The sequence below is a fragment of the Pongo abelii genome, chromosome 13 (genome assembly GCF_028885655.2).
Source record: "Pongo abelii isolate AG06213 chromosome 13, NHGRI_mPonAbe1-v2.0_pri, whole genome shotgun sequence".
NCBI lineage: Eukaryota > Metazoa > Chordata > Mammalia > Primates > Hominidae > Pongo > Pongo abelii.
Genome location: NC_071998.2, coordinates 75,214,329 through 75,236,403, shown reverse-complemented (window position 1 = coordinate 75,236,403; position 22,075 = coordinate 75,214,329). Strand labels below are relative to the sequence as shown.

The 22,075-nt window shown below is 40.0% G+C and overlaps 1 protein-coding gene across 4 annotated transcripts in view; it reads right to left on the bottom strand.

Moving 5' to 3' along the window:
• Positions 1-22,075, bottom strand: part of NTRK2 (neurotrophic receptor tyrosine kinase 2) — a 359,572-nt gene that overhangs the window by 287,325 nt on the left and 50,172 nt on the right. For all 4 annotated transcript variants that reach the window (XM_024252096.3, XM_054520116.2, XM_054520115.2 and 1 more), the window contains exons 6-9: positions 18,619-18,755; positions 17,975-18,107; positions 14,368-14,673; positions 734-769 (exon numbers count right to left, since the gene is read on the bottom strand). In XM_024252096.3, coding sequence (XP_024107864.3) covers positions 734-769; positions 14,368-14,673; positions 17,975-18,107; positions 18,619-18,755 — 612 coding nt within the window. The remainder of the gene's footprint in view (positions 1-733; positions 770-14,367; positions 14,674-17,974; positions 18,108-18,618; positions 18,756-22,075) is intronic.

Below are 22,075 nucleotides of genomic sequence, written 5' to 3'. Positions count from 1 at the left end.
AAGGGATAATCCATCCCTCTTAGCAGTAATAAGGGCAAGAATGGACTATGACCCAATTGGGTCTTGAACTGGATACAAAGAGGGCTTGGCTCTTTGGGAAGTTCTCTTTCCTTGAGGACGCCTTCAGGAGCGCTTCCCTTTCTCCCATCCTTGTGAATGGCAGCAGCTCCCCCGCCACATTCTCTTGTAACCACAAGGGGACCAGTCTTCAGTGAAGCTGGCATGGTGGGCAAAAGAGTGTAGGATGAAGGGAACTTGGGTCCCAGATGACATGGTGGAGCTGCTGCTTTAACCAACCCTAAATCAAGCCGTACCTTTGAGGTTCCTGTCTGTGAGCCAAACACCTTCATTACACAAGAAACATCATTTTGAATTGGCTTTACTGTCATAGCCAGAAACTGATATACCTCCCTTTTCTTGGTAGCCATGGCTTTTAAACAGGTAATTAGTTCCCAATTAAGGAAATACGATGTCTGTTACAGCCAACGGAATGGATTTATTTACTACTTCCAAGAACAGGGTATGAGAGAGAAAGTGCTATTTACAGGCACTGTAAATGTCAAGGGACAATGGCCATCAATATTGAATGATTTTTTTGAAATACTATTTTGGCCTATGTAATGCTCAAAGTGTATATTTAACTGAGCTTAGAAGAGTCTTCTTTCAGTTGATTCACTTCATTATACACAAACATTTTGAAAAAGAAATGCAAAGTAGAAAACATGATAGCTACCTTCATAAATTACATCAGGATAATTTGGGTTTGCACCTAAAAGGCAAAACAGAGCAAAGATTGTAAGTATGCATTTTGGAGTCAAAAAATTACTCACCTATGCCAACTAAAATAAGCTAGACATACACTGAAGTTTTGCAATTGAATAGACTGCTTTTATAGGACAGGTAAACAAAACTTTAAGTTCTTGAGTTGTTCCACATTAACTCCGTTCCCCTCCCCAGTTCTCCCACTTTCATCCCTCCAAAAAAGAAAAGAAATCACACACAAAAAAATCACAAATTGCTTTGAAAAAACTTCAGCAATCAATGAATTATTACCATTTTTCTTCTTTTGGTACTGTTTCTCTTATACAATTGGCTATTTTCATTGCAGTTTCGGTATTTTTATTCCAGAGACTGATAATTTTCGTACCACTTTTGTTATTCTCTGATGGTTTGAGGGTTACTGTTAAGTGTGTAGCAGGGCCATTTGCATTCAGGAGCATATTATTAACCACCCTGCATAATGCTATCTAAAGCACAATTTTATTCTCCACCTTATCTTCAGGGGAGTTTCTAAGGCTGAAGAAACCTTTTTTATGCCCTAACACAACAAAGAAAAATAAAATGTACTTCCTCTGTTGAAATCATTGATGTATAAGAAGTTATAAAAAATGGTATGTCAGAGAGAAATGTAAAAGTTATCAATTTAATTTTGGAGGATGGCTCTGCAGTCACCAAGATGATCAGAATATTCTGCTTTAAGGTATTCCTATGAGACTTGCCAAAAACATTTTTTTTAAGTCAGCATCAACAAGAACTGGTAACAAAAACAGTTGCTACTTATTCTCCAATCAGAGCTAACTGGGTCTCTACATGAAAGTCTACTTGGAAATGAAATTAAATTTTGTTTTAACATTTAAGTGATTGCAAAATGAATTTCCAAAGCTATTTCCTATGCTTTTAGTCCTCACTTGCCATGTGAAACAGTAAAACTTGTAAACCATAAAGCTTACTCAGTTTTCATTTCACTTCTGAACCCTTAGCAGGAAAATGCCATTAAAGTAAAGTGAAATGAGCCAATTTTCTGTTCATGCATTCCCCAGTGAATAATCAAGGTTAGTCTAAATGAAGAACCAAATAAAAGTGGCCCCAGTGTTCAAATTAGAATTGTAATGCATTTCAACTAGAAAAATATCTATTTTAGCAGGGAAAAAAATGAAATGAATGGCTGTGTACTTCTATCCAAGGATGCTACATGCTGCTGTATAGTGCATGCTTTGCACAACTCTAGGGGGCACCTTTAATGTTGTAGTCCATGTGAATAGCATCACCTGAAATTGTGCCATGAACACCCTGTGCACCTGTGCAGTCACATGTGATGGGAAATTGTGCAGTGCACACCCTGTGCACCTGTGCAGCCACATGTGATGGGAAATTGTGCAGTGCACACCCTGTGCAGCCACATATGATGGCACTTATCAATGTATGCAAAGTCATTGATTCCAGTAAATTTCAATCATATTTTGAAGAATTTTATTATCCCAAACACCAATTCAAACTCATTTTGAGTTACCATATGTGAATATGTCTTGTCAGGGTTGCTTATAGCTGTTATAACACTCTGAGAAGAGTCTTGAAAGCTTCCCTGTAGTTTGAGGGCTAACTCAATGAATAAAGCAGCAGCAAGAAGTCCCAGTGGCTGCCCTCCTGATGTCACTTGCAGGGGACTCAGTTGTCCTCTGAAGTCCTTTCCCTTTACAAAAGCCCTAGACCAAATGGAGTCCCCCTCACCATGGGAATTTATTACCCCTGCTGAAGGAAAGATTCTATAAGCCCAAGAGAGCAAGTCAGTCTTCAAAGTGCTCAGTAATCCATTATTTTAGAAGATTTCACTCGTCCCTCTTCCCGACGTGCCTTTCAACACAATCTGAGATTTTCAACTTCAAATCCAGCCTTCCATGTCATCATAACTATACATTTGTCTTGCAGGAAGGTGGAACCTACTCTATTTCACAATTCACATTCACTGATTTGATTTATAATTTTTAAATATTTGGATATAAGTATGTGGGTCTTCATTTGCAGTAGGGAGGCCAACCATCCCAGACTGCCAGGAACTAAGAGGATTCCTTACAAGTTTTAAAACGGGGACACTCCCAGCCACATCCTTTCCATCTGCCCAGGACTGAGGGCTTTTTCTGGTTCTGGGGGTTTCACTGCTTAGCCTGGGAGGAGTTGGCCACTGATTTGTTCTCAGGCCCCCGCGGACCCTCCCGCATGTGAGAGAAGGGCCTGTGGTCACCATCGCTTTTATACCTACACCTCCATAAGAAAGTGAAAAGACTGAGGATTCAGAGTCAGATTTATCTCAGCTACACATTTAAACGGCCTCAGTGTCTATGAATAACATACAGGTTTAATCTGCCATGTTGCAGAACAGGAACACCCAAACACACTACCCACACGAAGCCCCTAGGAAGATCCAAGAACATCACATCTATTCACTGTAACAAATGTTAGGTATGGAAAAATGGGATTTGGGGTCCAATCGTAAATAAAGACGTTAGCCCATAATCTAAAAAACAGGCCAGGGCCAGGAGTGGTGACTCACACCTGTAATCCCAACACTTTGGGAGGCCGAGGCGGGCGGATCACCTTAGCTCAGGAGTTCAAGACCAGCCTGGGCAACGTGGGGAATCCTCATCTCTATTAAAAATACAAAAATTAGCGAGGCATGGTGGCGCATGCCTGTAGTCCCAGCTATTCTGGAGGCTGAGGCACAAGAAGCACTTGAACCCGGGAGGCGGTGGTTGCAGTGAGCCGAGATCACACCACTGCACTCCAGCCTGGGCAACAAAGTGAGACTCTGACTCAAAAATAAATAAATAATTTACTTTAATTTAATAAAAAATAGGTCAGTGTCCATCCAGACTTATGCCTTTCCTACCAAGTTCACCAGCAAAACCGTTAGACCATATCTAAACTTTGTGAAAAGCACTATTTTTTCCTAACTTCATCCTCCCAGATGTATGACAAGTACTGTCACTTTACTTTTGCCCACAATAGCCAAATTTAGTGTAAGATTATGAAACTCGCAGAAAGACAATGTGAGACGAACTATAACAGAGTTGCTTTTATTTCTCCCAAGCATTCTGCACTACGTCTGACAAGGGTCTACTCACCACAACAAATAAACACTTCTCAGTATACAAAGGTTTAGTTAGACTGGCACATGAGAGGATAGAAACCTAACGTTTATGAAAAGTGAGGGTCACATTACTACAGCTGACCCCAGCTCATCAAGTATTTTGCTTCCAGCAACTTCCTAGTTTAGCAAAACCTCCCATGATATTTACACTCCAACAGTAAGGTAATTATTAACATCATTTTAAATGCCGACAGAAAAAATATATCACTTTCTTTTTAGACTTCTGGCAATGGTCAGATGTTGAAAATGTCTTGCCGTTTTTAAGTCTAATTTCTAAGTGGTTCCTTCATTACATACTGTTGCACACTGTTATATGCTAAAGTTAGGAAGCCCTGTTGGAGATATTCAGGACTAAAAGGTCACTGAGGAAAGACAAACACTAGCTATGAGAAAAAAATTCAAGAAGAAGAGAATTAATGAAAGACAAAGAAGCTGTATCTGACTTGAGCCATGCCCTGAAAGTGGGGTTTTGAAAGGGTTATTATGATTCCTTGAGTGCTATCCTAGTAGTGCTCATCAAATCAGAAATCTCAGATTTAGGTAGCAAGAAGTAGCATCAAGCCTTAAATCTTCATGTTGGGAGACAGTGGAATAAAATATTGAAATCCAGGAACTCTATTCAACCCACTGGAGTTCCAAACAAGCAGCAGACTGTCTACGACCCCCACAGCTCAGTGGGATGTAAGCTGCAACTCCTCCTCAGCTGAAAGAGGTTGAAGGCCAAGTACCAATGTCTGCAGATCTGATGGTCAAATCCTGTTTTCTGAAGAATGTGTTGAGCATCCTAAGGTGCCATACTCACCTTTACTTTGTTCTTGACCTAAGGAATGTTGTCAAGAATTACCGAAAGTGAGTAGCCAGTCCATGGTGCAACCTGAAGTGCCCCAAGTGGGACTACTGAAGATGGAGAGAGACGGATGGGGGGAAGGCTGAAAAACTGCCTATTGGATACCATGCTTACTATCTGGGTAACAGGTTCAGTCACATCCCCATCCTCAGCATCACATAATAGACCCACGTAACAAACCTGCACATGCACCCCCTGATTCTAAAACTCAAGTTGAAAAAAATAGTAAAAGAAGGATAGTGACTGTATCACAGCCACAGCCGCACTCCTGACAAAGCTTCCCAGGGAGCCAGTGAGGTCTGCACCTCCAAGAGGCAGATGAGCCCTGAGGGCATTTGGGCTTCCACACATCAAAGATGGAATCACTTTCTTCTTTCCCCAACAGCATCAAACCCAAGCACTGCACCATCCTCCTAATTCCATGCAAAATAACCTAAAATAGGACCTTTTTATTTCCATCTTCTAAACTCACTTATAGCTCATGAATAATCTTATGACTTTATGTAAATCTTGATGAGAGAGAAAACATCTTTATGACATTTCAACTGTTAAGACTCTACAGTTAAAGGAAAAACAGGTTTGTAGGATAAAAAAAATAGTGGGAAGAGAGGTAGCCTGACAGTAGGGTTCATTTTCCATTCTGCTAACAAGATAAAAAATAATGGGGAGGCCAGGAAGACACAGACACATCTGTTTCCTTCCTTTAAACTTTTAGTCTCCCTCTAATGCTCTACCAAAAGAAAAAGAGAGAGAGAGAAAAGACTTTTCTATCCATTCTATTTGCAGACTCTATTTAATGTGATCATGTGATCCTGAAAAATATTTCAAAGAATTCCATATGATAAGGCAATTACAAAAGATTTGTTCTATTCAAATAAACTGTCCTTGCTTTGCCGACAGTATTTTCTCACTCATGGGGGGATCAGCCTTTTGATTTTCAGGTTCTTCTCCTCTTCTCTTTCAGAAGGGCAGGCTGAACTCAGCACCTGAAATTGGCATTGCAATATCTGGTTTCCTTCTGGCTGAACCACTCATTTGCTATACAGCAGTGGGAATCTCCACTTTTTCTGTAACAATGGAATCTTCTATAAGACAGGAGAGGATAATAGCATTGGCTCTGGCAATTACTCAGGAGCTTTGGGAAGCATAATTAACTAACATTAGTACTCCTGAGGTATAAGGAGCTATTTAAGTATAAATCTTAATTATCATTATTCTGAATGTATGGCCAAATCATTCTCTTCTCAGTTATTTAAGGCAGAAAAGCAGACATAACTTTCTCTCCTTCACCTCCAGGATAAGAAATAGGTCCTGACAAAAGACCAAAGGAACAAATAGTATAAAGCCAGGAGAGCTTTATTTAATGCGTAACATTTGGAGAAATTTCCTCTCTCCTCGTTCTTTAGACTAAGTACACCAAATCTAAATTCACCAGTGTGGGGCATTCTAAGTGCCGCAGAGAGCTCTAGTTCATCCAGATGTCATGAATCTTTCGATAAAACAGCACGGAAGGAGAAGCTGTGGGAAAAGCTCTTCCAATATTTATAGTTTGTTCCTGACGCGCATTTCGCATAGGAGACAGGAGCTCCCGAATTAGGAAGCGCAAGTCACTGACTCCCACTGCTTGTGTGAATGAGCATTCTTGAGCTGTGACATTCTTCCTGAATGAGTGGGCCATAGAGACACTCTTTATGCACTGCCTAAAGAATGGTAAGCTTTAAAACGAGGGTATTTTATCATCTGGTGCTCTGGTTAGGTTTGTTCCAAGCCAAAGGGTTAAATCACTTGGGTAATGATTCTGAACAGAATCTACTTTGCATCAACGTGATGTTCACATTTATAGGACTATCTGGCCTTCAAAATTCTTGCAACTTGGGCTATCTGGTCAGAAAATGCTAACAAAGGCTCCAGGTTTCTTCCTCACAACAAATCATAGGTGATCTCTCTGCCATTAATTTCTGCCTCAAATTCTACTTAAAAAGAAACCTTCATCACTTCTAATCTCCACTCAGTCTCCATGTACACTTTCTGGTTCATGAAGGGATTTTTATATGTAGGACTGAATTTCAATGACTGACATATAGTGGATCAATTTCATCTTAGACAAGTCTTTCTTTTTGGCTGGTAAGCTAAATAGGATACATGAGAACTTTTGAAGAATCCTCAGATAACCCCACCCTGTGTGTATGTACATGCCTGCAACTGCTGTCTCTACTTTTTATTCACTCTCCCTAGCCTTCTTAAGCCACATATTGAATTCATCCAACTTTATGCCAAAACCAATTAAAGGGCATCTCTGTGCACCATCTATTCTATATTTGTATTGTTACTACTATTTGATATCCTCAGGGAAAGTCAGTGAGGTCATCTTGATGGATGCCTGACCAGTTCTTCCAGTGGCCCCTCCAGCTTCTGCAGGGCATCCTCACTACGCAAAGTATGATCCATGGACCAGCAGTACTGGCATCATCAGGGGGCTTGTTAGAAATACATTAGCTGGGCCCATTTTCAAATCCATTGAATCATAATCTTCATTTTAACAGGGTCCCCAGGAGTTTGGTATGTGCATTAAAGTTTGAGAAGCCCTGATTTAACAACTCACTGAGAAGTTTTACCAGAGTCAAAAGGTCTCAGTGAGCAAGAAGGATGACAATTTTTATTTTTATTTCTTTTTATTTTTCGTAGACATGGGGTCTCACTTTGTTGACCAGACTGGCCTGGAACTCCCAGCCTCAAGGGATCCACTGCACCCAGCAAAAAAAATGACAATTTTTTCAGTGAAACACAAAGTAATAGCCAGGTACCTAAATATTGGAGTCAGGGTATCTTTGACCATAGCTACAAAAAAGGAGAAAGGACAGGAGTTGGTTTTGTCCCCAACAGCACATTTCTAGGCTACATTCCAAATGAAAAGGAGAAGGGGGAAAAGAGCTTAGACAGCAGAAAGATCTAAGACTGACCCACCCTCTGAAAGGTGGGTCAAATTTTTGACTTAATTTTCTCCTTAAAGGGCTGTATTAGCCTGTTTGCATGCTGCTAATAAAGACATATGCAGGACTGGGTAATTTATAAAGGAAAGAGGTTTAATTGACTCATAGTTCCATATGGCTGGGGAGGCCTCACAATTATGGCAGAAAGTGAAGGGGAAGCAAGACATGTCTTACATGGCAGCAGGCAAGAAAGAGTGTGTGCAGGGGAACTTCCCTTCATCAAACCATCAGATCTCATAAGACTTATTCACTGTCATGAGAACAGCACAGGAAAAATCCACCCCATGATTCAATTACCTCCCATTAGGTCCCTCCCACCACATGTGGAAATCATGGGAGCTACAATTCAAGATGAGATTTGTGTGGGGACATAGCCAAATCATATCAAGGGCCAAGTCTAGAAAGCTCAGGTAGTAAAATGATAGAGTCTCAAGATCCTTTTTCTGGGCAAGCCCATGCTTCTGAACAAGGAAGGGCAGAGTTAGTCTGAGATAAAAGCATTTCTGGGTAGAAAGTTGCTCCCTAATGGCTACAGGGCATAAACACAAAGGGAGGTGGGGAATGTTCGCCTCCTTTATCATATTCTCAATGCCTACCTAGGGAGAGATAAATAACACTGAGCACCTGCCTATCATGTGTCAGGCACTGCATCGGGCACTTCAGATATGCTCAGCCTCAAGGTGGCAACCTTCTAAGCTGGGGCTGACACATGACAGGCAGATGCCCTCTACTTGGGGCTAGAACCCTACACTTTATGGAGAAGGAAAGTCACACTTCACACTCCGAGGTGTTAAGAAAATTGCTCAAAGCTGCATAGATCATGGAGGATGGAACTCAGATCTGTGACTGAATCAGATCTGAGTTCAAAACCCAAACCCTTCCCACTGCACCAAAGCTGCTCTTTAAATAATATGGAGAGTGGAGGCTAACTATGCTCAGGATTCCAAGTTCAAACATCAGCTCTGAATGAGTCATTTGAATTGAGAATAAGTGAAAGTTTATCTCATTAGAAGTAAAATCTTAGAGGTTCCACCTATTCCATTTAATAGTCTCTGTTCCCTGGCTTCCATGAGAAAGAAGATTTAAAGAGGTGTCTTTGTCCTTCATTGCCTATAATTTCTGCATACCTTCATCTGGGTCCTGCCTAATATCAAGGCAGGGACATCCCTAGAAATGAGAAGCTGATCTCTTACAACCAGAATAAAGGCAACCTCAAAGAGGAACAGGGGACAGGAATAAGCAGCCAAGTGTTTCTCCATGTTTTATATTTTATGGTTGGCTAGGGTGTCTTTTGTTATATGGGCTAGAGGCTGTGTTTTATTCCCACCGTCCTGCACCCCACCCCTGCCACCTTCCTAAGAGGTAGGGTCTACGTTGTCTCAAGTGTTACAACTCGCTGCAAGGGGTAGCCCAGGACCCTCTGTTTCTCATACCTCCAAAGACAGCTGGCACATTGTTCAAAATCCCTAGAGTCTAGCATAACAGGATGTTAAGTAAGACTCTTCCTGCCTCAGTAACTTATACCAAAGTGGATGTGAGGCACTCAGAGGAAGAAATCACAAAGGAACTGGCTGAGAACTGGACCCATGTCCTTGGAAATGTCTGATTCACCTTGAGAGTGTAAGAGATCCCCAGAAGGAGAGAACAAGGAAGGATTTATAAAGAAGTTTCTTTAGGGAAGTGCTGCTCTGACACTGCCCCACCGAGGGCCTTCCACGGAACCACTCTGAGAGTTGAACTATGTTCTCTGCAAACGGATGGCTCAGAGGACAAGGCCTGACCCTTGCCAGAGAAGGTGAAAGAAACCTGCAGCCATGGGGTATAGGTGGCATTTGGCTTGACCTGTACACCTAGGGGAGAAGAGACTACGAGTGTCCCCTGCAGTCCAGAGGCAGCACAGGAGAAAGTCTTTGTGGGGAGTCTTAGGTCCTGCTGAGGGACCCCAACAACACAAAGTACTTTCCTAGAGTTAGGAGTTGCTTGTGCCAGCTGCAGCAGAGGCACATTTGTTCATGTCATGGGAAATACAGACAGAGAAATCTCCAAGAGCCCACAAAGGTATCCAGGAAAGAAAGTCTGCACATCAGCATTGAACATTCCCAGGTCCCAAGAGCACAAAGCCACTAGTGAGCAAACTTCCCTGTCATCTCCTTCTCCACCCCCTTTCACCTGGGCAGCAGGGACACTGAAACCTCAACAAACTCCATCCCTGACCCCATACTGCCAGCCTGAACTTGGGGAGGACAGAAGACTGGGCACGAGCTCAAATCCAGAGTTTTCATTTCTAGCTCAGGTGGGGCATGCCATTTCTCAATTGAGAGTCTATCTGCAGCTGAAAATAACCAAAGGATTGTTTGTCACTCAATCAAAAGCAGAAAAATGTTACACAGCTCAGAGTTCTCCTCCAATCAGTGAGGCTCACTCCTGGTTGCTCATTAGAATCACTAGGGACCTTAAAAACAAAAAAAGCCAAAGCCCAACTCTCATCCCACAGCCACTGAATCTGAGTTGCTAAAGCTAGGCCCCAGGAATGTGCATTTAAAAATGTAATCAAACAAAATAGTGACAAAAAGTCTCCAGTTGATTCAAATGTGCAATAAGGGGCAGGAAGCTACTGTTCTGGGAACCAGGGAAGATCTCTCCTACTGAATCAATTTTAAAGACATGACGGAAAACAAAAGTAACATAAAACTGCTGTAGTTTGATTGTCACAAGTTGTGCTCTTCAGTGTGCCGGAAGAGAAACATCATGGTTTTCTAGATTTCATTTTGAAGCTGAAAGTTTGCATTTTATGCCTTAAACACAATCCCAAACTAACCAGAGCTAAGTTCAATTCTTAAATGTGTGACCCAAAGTGATCAATTTAGTATCTGGAGTCTGGGAAGGTCTTTTCTCTTTCTCAGTTACTAGCCAGGCTTCCAGTGATTAACAGATGGGGAAGGGTGCTGGCTTGGCATCTGGGGTCCTGCTGACATCTGAAGATCTGCTAGCACCTGTCCTTCCACATTAGCCTGCTGGCTGGGGAAATGGCAGTCTGCAAGGCCCAGCACTCTCAAGAGACATTACACGGGGATCTTGGTTTGCTGGGCCGCTCTCTTTTAATGCCTGCCTCACATCCTCACACGCTGTGACTGGCACCCCCTTGGACTGGGCTGCCGCTGGCTTGAAGTCGAACTTCCCCATCCTTCTTCCAAGTAGAGAACAGGGTGTCTGCCACCTCGTCTAGTGTCTGCATCCCAAGCAGAAGTAAACGTTATGAGGACTGTCATTACATCCAATTGGTCCATCCCCTTCCACGCTCACCAATTTTTGTTTTGGAGACTTTTGGTTTATTTATGCTTCAGTTTCTTTCAACAGTCTTTATTCTCTGTTTTCAAAAACAAGTTCCTAAGCAAAATGACCATCCCATGGAAATCTTAGTTCTTTTTTAAAAATTATTTTTTATGTTTTATTTTTGAGACAGAATCTGGCTCTGTCACCCAGGCTGGAGTGCAGTGGCACGATCATGGCTCACTGCAACCTCTGCCTCCCAGGCTCAAGCAATCCTCTGACCTCAGCCTCCCGAGTAGCTGGGACTACAGGCACACACACCACATCCAGCTAATTCTTGTATTTTTTTGTAGAGAAGGGGTTTTGCCATGTTGCTCAGGCTGGTCTTGAACTCCTGAGCTCAAGTGATCTGCCCACTTCAGCTTCCCAAAGTTCTGGGATTACAAACATGAGCCAGTGCGCCTGAGCAGAAATCTGCTCTAAGCTGAATGAGGTGCACATACTCTAAGCGACACCAGAGATGTCACATTAATTATGGCTCTGTATGGAAATGCAACTAGCTTCACAGTGAGCCCAGGCTGCCTGCTTCCTTGTAAGCTAGGAAACTTCCAATATAACAAATAAAAAAAGGGAAGGGGGGGATCTTACCAAAACAACTGGGAGAAAGTAGCTGAAATTTCTTATAAAAAATATTTGTGAGAGCTAAACTTCATCAATTACCATATGATAATAGTAGAAATATTAATGGAATATAAAGCCAAACTTGACCTGCTGTTGTTAACTTGGAATGTACTTTAGACCAGCAGGGAATTTTTTTTTTTTTTTTTTTTTTGCTATTTGTTTATTTTTCTTTAGTTTTAAAGGAGGTTAAGAGAGAAAGGAAGTAGTTCTAAGAAAGGTCATTGTCTGTGTGCTATGGCTGTGAGTCTCATAAATACCCACAACGATTCTATTTCCCAAGCCAAGTGGGGTCAATCTCTAACCGGTCACGCTGGTTTATGGCCCACTAGGGCCATTTATATCCACTGTCACCCTGGGCCAAGTCTCCTTCATTTCCACTTTCATTTATTACTCCTTGATAGCTGACACTTAAGTAAATACTTAAAGAGAACAAAAAAACGGGCTTTTCTAAAAGCAGATATTAATATTTTAAGGACCTAATAAATTCATGAACAAGAAGATGGAAAGAAAGAAGAGGAGGAAACATACTTATAAAATTTAGCCTAAGTTGTATTTTTTATAAATAATTATTTCTTTTAAAGGGAATGTTTGAGAACACCAAGTTATTCTTATACCAGAAAACAATTCTTCCCCACCACAAGCTAAGTTAAAACTAACAGAAATGATCAATGAAAATGAGGCCACATGGATAAGAAGAGTTCAGCTCTGTCAAATATCAGTACCATATAGAAATGTTCAAAAGGAAAGACATCAAAATCCTTTCCAAAACAGAAGCTACTGGCTTTACACCGACAGTACTGTGCATTGATATCAAAAGACTCAGACCACTTCTGACAGCTTTTCACTGCAGACCTTCACTCTGAATCAAGTTTTGCCCCCAAGAGTTTCAAAGGGCCACTGGTGAAATTCAAATAAGTCTGAAGTTCAGTTATTAGTAATGTACCAATATTAGTTTCTCATTTGCGACAAATGTACCACAGTAACGTAAGATATTAACAATGGTGGGGGAGGTGATAAGTCTGTGAACGCTCTATACTATCTTTGCAACTTTTCTACAGATCTAAAATTATTCAGAAATGAAAAGTTTATGTAAGAACAAGCAAAGAGCTACTGTCCTAAATCAGTGTCTCTGGATTTAACTATGAAGCTGTTATTCCCTCAAACATGACTTCCTGCACACTGCAAGCTAGAGATTTACTACAGCAACCATAGCCAAGTAGCTAAACTCTCAATTAAGAGGAAGATTTAATGGAAAAGACAGCAACAGCCAGGGGTGTCTGGGTATTACATCCAAATATTGCTTGTTTTATGTGCTCCTGAAGGGCTACTGTTTGTAAATCAAACACATATTCCAAATCACGTTTTGAATATACTAAGTAAGCCTGTGCATGTAAAAAGAGGTCTAGTGAGGAGCAAAATAATAGGAACTTATCATGTCATGAGAAGGACTGCATTCTTGTTTATTGTTTTGCAGAGATGGCTTTGCATGGATCACCTTTGCTGGTGGCGGGGCCCTGGGAGCCACACAGGTACATGTAGCCCAAGCAGCCCCTGCCTTACAAGTCTCCCCAGGGTTCTATTTTCCCTTCTCTCCACCAAGTCATCTTTGCATGACTTTGACTGACTCAGAGCTACTCTGGTGAGGAACTCTATTCATGTACAGCTCCCAACATCTAAACACAGGCCTTGGCTACCACATTGGTAGCAAGCATTTGGGCAATGAGACTGAGTAGGTAAGAACACTCCACTGAAGGACAGCATCTGAAGCAGGTAAATGCATGACACTTGTCCCACTGTTCCTGAAGCTCACACTGACACGCTCCTGCTGTGCCCAGAGTAGACCCCTGATGCTAGCCATCCTTTCTGCAGTCCTAGCCTTTGGCCAGACAGGCACTATTACCACTCCTAGAAAAACAGCACAGGAGCCAATAAAAGAATCACTCAGCTCAGTCAGCCCGGGTAAGCAAAACAGTCCAAGACACTAATTTCTCATCCATGGATGAGAAACCAGAATTCTCCTTTTTGAATTAGGTAAGAGGCTAGAAAATAAATCTTAAATGCATCACGAGCCAATCAAACACAGTTCCTGTGCTTGCGGTTTTGCATGGGTTTTGCCATTGTGGGTACAAAATCTCATTAAACACTTGCAACAATGATGGTAATAATATAATAACCCTTTTCTCATAAGATACCCAAGCATCCTGGAGTAGTTATTAATCCAGTGTATATCAATGTCCAAAATTATTAATTCCCTCATCATCTTCTTGGGAGGAGTACAACTCCCTGCCCCTTAACTTGGCTTTGGCCCTGTGACTTGCTTTGGCCAATGGCAGATAAGCTGAAGAAAGAGTCCAGTGCACCAGCCCTGAATCTAGGCCTTAGGAAGCCTCACATCATTCCAGTTGTCCTCTTTCACTCCGCACTTATCATAACAAGCACATCTCCTATGTAGCTGCTGCTTCATGACCCTGAATTCCACAATAAATACCTGCAAAATAAAACCACTCTGCTGACCTATGGATCCATGAGCAACACTAAATAATGGAGTTTTAAGCCACTAGGTTTGGGGATGGTTTATTGTATAACATGATTTTGTCAATAGGTGAATGATAGACTTTATCTTCTCCCCACATGCAAAAGTGTTAGTTACTCACCATCGTCAATTCCAGGCCAGCCCATGAAGTGAGCAGAAATCTGTTTCTCATCCTTCCCATACTCATTCTTGGCTATTAGAGTGTAGTCCCCATTGTTCATGTGAGTGGGATTATCCAGCTGGAGGCAGCCGTGGTACTCCGTGTGATTGGTAACATGTATTTTAGTACAGATGTATTTGGACTCATTCAATATTGCCCCGTTATAGAACCACTGAAGCGCTGGTTTGGGGTTGCCTTTCACAGTGAATGGAATGCACCAGTGGTGGTCTGAGGTTGGAGATTCGAGAAATGTGATAGTTGGTGCAACTAAATTGAAAAAGAGAGAGTTAATAGCATCAGAAAGCTCAGAATTCTCCCCATCTCGAGATGTCTGTGTCATTGATAGGGAATTTTACTCAACCATTGTTTGGCTTAGAAAAACACATGATCAGAAACTCTGGAATCCATCAGTATTTTGTATCATCATCAGGGTGGATGTAACTCCCTAAAGAGAGCTTCAGAGAGACTCCTTTCTCTGTTCTACTTAAGACCCATGCATTACAGTCATTTCTCAAATCTATTCAGTATAAGTGAAAACCAGCTCCAAACAGATCCAAGAGATTTCTGACAGTGGAAAGAGTTCATTTGAAGTTGACTTTGGTTTCTAATATCTGTATCTTGATATTATACAGATTCATCACCAAAAAAACTCAAAATAATAAAATAATGAATACTTTTTGATATCACTTCTTTCCTAAATAACAAAAATGACTTTTAAAATTTTACCTGAAGCCCTGATCTCACATAACTTCGAAAACAGATCAAACTGATCAATGCAATAAATGTTGCTGCTGCTGATGAATTATTATAAATATAACAAATTAACATTTATTACTAATTGTCAATAGTAAATACTCTTTGAAAGTATCACATTTCATGATAGTGTTGTCCATTTTTGCTAGGATCCTAGATGCCAATGTTTGGATCCTTTAAATGTTTGGGGTCCAATCTAAGCCTGGACAGAGTAGGGATTATTTCAACTTTAGACATAAAGCACTTCATGCTTTGGGGAAACAAACATTATCAGGTAGAATCTTTAAACAGAGTACTCATCCTAAGTGAGGGTATTTAAAATCCTTCATCTGCTCATTTTAATGTAGTCTGACTTTGGTAATTACAAAATCAAGGACTGGAAAAGACCTTTGAGATCTAATAGCATCATTTTTTCAGATGAAGAAACCAAAGTGCAATGAGGTTAAGTGAGCTCATCAAGGTTACTGAGCAAGGCAGATCTGGAACAAGAATCTTGAATCCTGATGTTTAATCCAGTGGCCCTTCCCTCTCAGGCACTGCTTCTTGACTGTATGTGCTCATCAGACAAGAGGAGAAAAAAATCTAAGGTATTGTAGCCAGGGAACAGACAAACCCTCTGAGTGGGGTTTCTGCACTGGTTATCTTGGTTGTTAATATTTTTTGTGTGTTTGTTTTTGTTCTTTTAGACAGAGTCTCACTCTGTCACCCAGGCTGGAGTGCAGTGGCGCGATCACAGCTTACTGCAACCTCTGCCTCCCAGGTTCAAGCGATTCTTATGCCTCAGCCTTCCGAGTAGCTTGGATTACAGGCGCCTGCCATCGTGACCGGCTAATATTAGTATTTCTAGTAGAGAAGGGGTTTCACCATGTTGCCCAGGCTGGTCTAGAACTCCTGATCTCAAGTGATCCAGCCGCCTCGGCCTCCCAAAGTGCTGGGATTATAGGCGTGAGCCACCGCACCCGGCCAGTTGTTAATATTATTTATCATTTATTGCTTCTGCTCTTTGTCTAAACTATGACAGATAAGGTCAATTTTTCGGAGCCTAGTGACCATACAGATATTAACCTGAAACTGAGAAAAAAACTCAAGTTTGGATATTTTTAATAGAAAGCAGGTAATCTGATATTACCCCCTTACTTGTATTCAGGTAAATCCTCCCACAATACTACCTAGGAAGAAGCAAAGCTGATAAAAGGACCCAATTCACTTTCATAATTTACGGAAAGATTTCCAGTTACCAGTGACATTCCTCTCAACTGAGCACCTGTGCAGCTGAACTCTGTACATGTATATTGTGACTATGTCCCTCACTCTGAGAAATGTGATATTACTAAATTTAAATTGGCAAACTTTAATTGTCTGCTTTACCAAATATCTCTCACAGGCCTCCTTAAAATAGTCTTCGGAAAACAAAAGTTTTTAATATGTGACTTCATCTATAAAAATTCAATTTAAATATAATTTGGGGGGACCCTATATATATATTATACATATTATATATATATATATACACATTATACATATATAATATACATTATATATATATTACACAAAATAAGGTCCATGCATGTGTAGATACACACACTTGTAGACCTGTGCAATAAACCAACCACCACAAGGACCACAGTGGGGCAGGGGCAACACTTACCTTCCTCCCACCAGCCCAGGTCCCCACACCCAGGGCCCGTCATTCCTTCCACCATGCTCAAATGAATTTTGGGTTAGGTGCTGATTTAAGGACATGGAGTTGAAAGTGCTTGCATATGTTTGGAGATAACATTGACTTCAGGCTTCTGAGTGGGTCAAAATGATGAGAAATTATGAGTTTAGTACCCACTGGGCATAGTGATTGTACTATGGATTGTACTAAGGATTACAGCTGATGATTTCAATCATTCACTCCAGCAATCACACACTGAATGTGTGCTATGAGTGAGTGTTAACCAGCATACTGATACCAGCTATGGCCATGGGTCTACACGTGTGTAAGTCAGACACACACTTACGCACATGCACGTTCATGTTTTTCTCATCCAAATTCTAATCCAAATGGAGTAAAACCTCATTAATTTATACCGTGCCAGCTCAGAATTTACAATGACGTGAAGTGTCTATATAGTTTTTACTGAATATACACCTTCATGCTGAAAGCCATAATTTGGAATTTCAAAATGTATATTGTATTAGTTACAATACTGAAAAACAATGTACTTATGTTTAATTAAAAAGATGGATATCTTTGAACTTAGATTCAATGTATACAGAAATTTAAAACAATAATAATAAAAGTTTTCTACAGGTGATAATAATTTTCAGTAATTTAAGTAGGACTAATCCTACCTTCTCACAGAAACTTGATAACAAAAGAATGAGGTTTTATTTTATCAACAGTATAATTAGGCATTTGTGAACAGCTAGTAAATACTTTAGGTATCATAACTTTAAAGCATCATATTGCTTTTATAGAGGAAGAAAGTTTTAGAAACTGGTTTATGAAAATTTAAGCTAAAACATTAACAAGAGGGAGCAACCAGCCCAAAATATATTCTATCAGAAAACAGACAGAGGAAGGCACAAAATGACAAGCTCAAAATCGAAAAAGAAGCTTAAAAGAAAAATCATGCATGAGCAAGAGTTATTAAGCAGAAATTGAACAAGTAAAAGAGGCTGATAATGTTTCTTAATTGAGTATGCACAAAACACTGCATATACTTTTTTTAACAAATTTAAGCAGCACCCAGAGTGCCCCAGCAACAAACGTAGGTACGTCCATGATCATTTGCTATTAAAAACACATGCCAGTCTGATTACGTACAATGCACAGTGAGGTTGACAGAATCTTGATCTTCTCCTACAAGATTTTCCGCCACACAAGAGATCTGCTTCCCACTGTCATCGGATGAAATGTTAGTTATCCTTAAGGAGCCCTGTGTGTGGCTTGTTTCATTCTACAAATGAATTAACAGACAAAAATAACCTCGATTAGGATTGATCCCAAAGTGACAAGATTTGGGGTTTCTTCCCCTAACTAGAGAAAATATGTATATATAGCATTAGAAAAGCTTCTCTGCCTGAACTGGGCTCAGGCAAAGAAGTAAATCAGAAGTTATTCTATTTCTCTAGGTTTCAAATGCTAAGTGCATGAGGTTGACTTGATCCCTGAATTCTCTCCAAGGGAGAAGACCACAGGGAAAGTCACTCGCTTTGTTCAGGATGATACAAAGAGCTCACTAGGGATATAAAGACTCCTCACTCTCTTAAGTATGCATAACTAAAACGCAAGCCTGCGTTAGTCTTTGTTAATTAAGAATAAGTAGAAAGTGCATGTACATCAAAAAAACTTTGTAAATTTCTATATGTAGCCTTATAAAATATCAAATAATCACTAGGTTTAATACATTCTCACATTCTGAAACACTCTTGTCTCTCTATTAAGACACAGCCAAACACAAGCCTTACCATATGTTTGGAAACCAGATTACCAACATCCCAATACATATTAGGAACCGGATCGCCTGCCACACTACAGGATAATGTGATAGACTTTCCTTCCTCCACAGTGAGGTTAGGTGCGGCCAAATTTGCAGATGGCAAACCTATGGAACAAGAAAAGTAAACAGAGGCATATGCAAATAGTTAAATGCAGTATCAAAATAAAAGCAATAAATTGAAAACTGTTTATGCTTTAAAGATCAATCTTCAATTGCTTTTGAGACTGATTTATGTTGATCTGAAAAAGTGCCACTTTGATCAGCTTCATAGATTTAACATAAACCAAAAAAAGCTATAATTAGATTTCAAAATAAATTATGCACATTTCTTAAAGCATTATTGCCGAATAACCTTTTATTTCAAGAACACTAGTATAAAGAACTGTCTTCCACCTCTTTTTCTGTTCTACAGTTACTAATCCAGTTTTTGCACATAAACAGAGATTGTACATAAGGACTGACATTGTGTCTTTTATTTCTTCCTGTCTCCTATCCCCCATTTTTTACTAATGCTCAAGAACACAAAAGGGTGAAATGCGTCTATTTTGTTTTTGCAAAAATCTGTTTTTTGCTTTAAGTAACTCTCACAAATCTAACCCTCTACCAGACACAGATTTTGAAGACTCATTCTATTGAAGAAAATGTAGTTTCAAAGCATTTTTCAAAGACAGGCAGTTTGAACTATAGCAGTGTTAGAAAGTTTCAAAGTTATATAAATCATAGTTAAATATTATAGGTAAAATTGCCATCTTATTTGGAATATAATGAAAATGCGTTGGACTCATTTCAGTGAAAAGTTCTTTTTATTGGAAAGACTCTGAGAATGTATTTATCAGATGAAACTTTGAACCTCATAAACATTTTTTAATAGTCCAGCAAAGCATCATTTTTATACTTTTATATTTCAAAAGCTATGTGTAATTTTAGGGATGCTGCTATCACTTCATGAAATTATCACACCAACTGAATGTGGACACTGCTTTAAACTGCATAAGAATCATGGTAATTTTTACACGTAGGCATGTCTTAGAGGGTATAACAATATGTCAGGACTTGCTAGTGGAGCCTGTCCCTCTCTTGGTGTCAGGAACTCTGCTTGGGACTATAGTCACCCGACAGCTATGTCCTGCAGAACTATGATACATCATTAACTCAGACCAGAACCTGGAGGTCAAAGAAGGCGATTCATTTTCAACAGCCGTTAAATTGCAATTAACCCACCCACCTGACAATATCTGACCCTTCATCTTCACATTATTATGGATAAACCTTTCTCTTATCATGTATTCTTACCAGCAAAGCCATCTTTCTTTATTAGTGAAATCAGACCGGAATAAGATTCGTACAGTCTGTATCTCATGGTTATCCCACCACGGGGAGAGGATTCCCCAATAAGATCTGGCTTTCAGGGGCTAGTGAGACCCCCCTTCCAAACTCTTCCTTCCCGTAAGCATCCAATAGAGACCAATGTTACATCTTTCATGGGGTTTCAAAAAAAAAAAAAAAAAAAGCCCCTAATAGCCAGAGTTATACAGGGCAATGAAATATATAACAATGATTAACAGAGAGTGCAATACAAGCCCCACACCTAAACCCGGCACATACTAACTTTGTGGCCTTAGATGAGTCTGTTGTTTTTCTCAATGTGTTTTCTTCACAACTTCTATGACAATTAAGCTGTTCAGTTTATTATGGAGCATATCAAGGCAAAATAGAAGAAATGGGCTTACTTAGTGAAAAATCTCCTTGAAGTCAATGGCATAATCTGGGTGACTTTTAAAAATATATGGATACTTAATTTTGTTTTTCAAAAATCAAATATTTAGTCATAAGAGTTGATAATTCTATAAAACTTATGAAAAATATTCAAGCTACTGTGTGTGAAAAACAGTAGTCCCACCTTACCCATGTGGCACTATTTCCTGTTCCCAGAGGCACCCATTTCACCTCTTTTAACTTCTTCTTTTGGTATTGCTCTGCTCATCACTAATTATCATTCTTTATTGCTACTTGTTGGTTTTCCTGTTTCAGCAGTATCTATTGACCTCCCACTGTGGAAGATGAGATATAGGCTCGCTTACACACAGAATGCCAGCCCTCCCCATGGCCACCACATTCAACATACTCTGTCTTCACATTTTTTCATGTGCTGTAATTGTCTCAATGGAGACATAAAGATTATTATGAGTATGTGACCAAGTGCGGTGGCTCACGCCTATAATCCCAGCACTTTGGGAGGCTGAGGTGGGTGGATCACGAGGTCAGGAGATGGAGACCAGCCTGACCAACATAGTGAAACCCCATCTCTACTAAAAAATACAAAAAATTAGCTGTGTGTGGTGGCGGGTGCCTGTAATCCCAGCTACTTGGGAGGCTGAGGCAGGAGAATTGCCTGAACCCAGGAGGCAGAGCTTGCAGGGGGCCAAGCTCGTGCCATTTTACTCCAGCCTGGGCAGCAGTGCAAGACTCCGTCTCAAAAAAAAAAAAAAGATTATTATGCGTATTATGAGTATGCAAGCCTTACTAACACCAGAACCATCTAATATGCAATACTTACTTTATTTCATCAAATTTAAAATGGTATTAATTACAGGTTGCAACACTGTTATATGTACCACTATGAAAGGAAAAAAATGTGCCAATATAACTATAACACATGATTTCTTACCACTTAGAACTATTGTTTGGAGGTTGGACCTTATAGATAGTCCATTTAATTCTCTAATCCTTTCCTATTTTCCAACTTTTCATTTATTTGCTCTATTTGCTGGAAGTTTTTTTAGATTAACCTTTAAAGTCCCCTTTTAAGGTTGTTCATTCCTCTGTCATATTTTTTATTCCCAAGGCTCTTCTTTTGTTCCTGAATGTTCTTTTTTTATAGCATCCGCTTCTTGTTCCATGGATGCAATATCTCTTATGATTTCTATGATATATTTATAAGCATTTCTTGAATTTTTCTTTTCTCTATATCAGCTTTGTTTTTCGCAAGTTTTTTTCCTCTCTTTCTCTCTTTGGTGCTTTTGTGTTTGTCTTTCAATTATAAGCTTTCCTCAATTATGTCTGGCTGTTCATACATCTTTAAGAATGGGGTACTAGAAACATCGCACAAATTTATGAATTGTCAGCTTCATTGTAGGACAATATTATTGGCCTATTTACTAGGTACCACCTAATGTCAGGATCATGAAATCATTTTGAGGAAGGGGGTGGTCAAATTATTCAAATAATGCTCTTCACTTTCCTGCTTGGAGGAGAAAGAGGCCTGGAAATATTAATATTCAGTATGTAAATCCATCATATTCTCTATGGTTCCAATGGCCTCACTCTATCTGTAGTTTCTCAGAACCTTTGTTTTATCCACTTTAGAGAATTAAGCCTCCAGTTTTCTGCTGAGGCAGGAGAGGTACAGTCACCTGGGCTTAGCC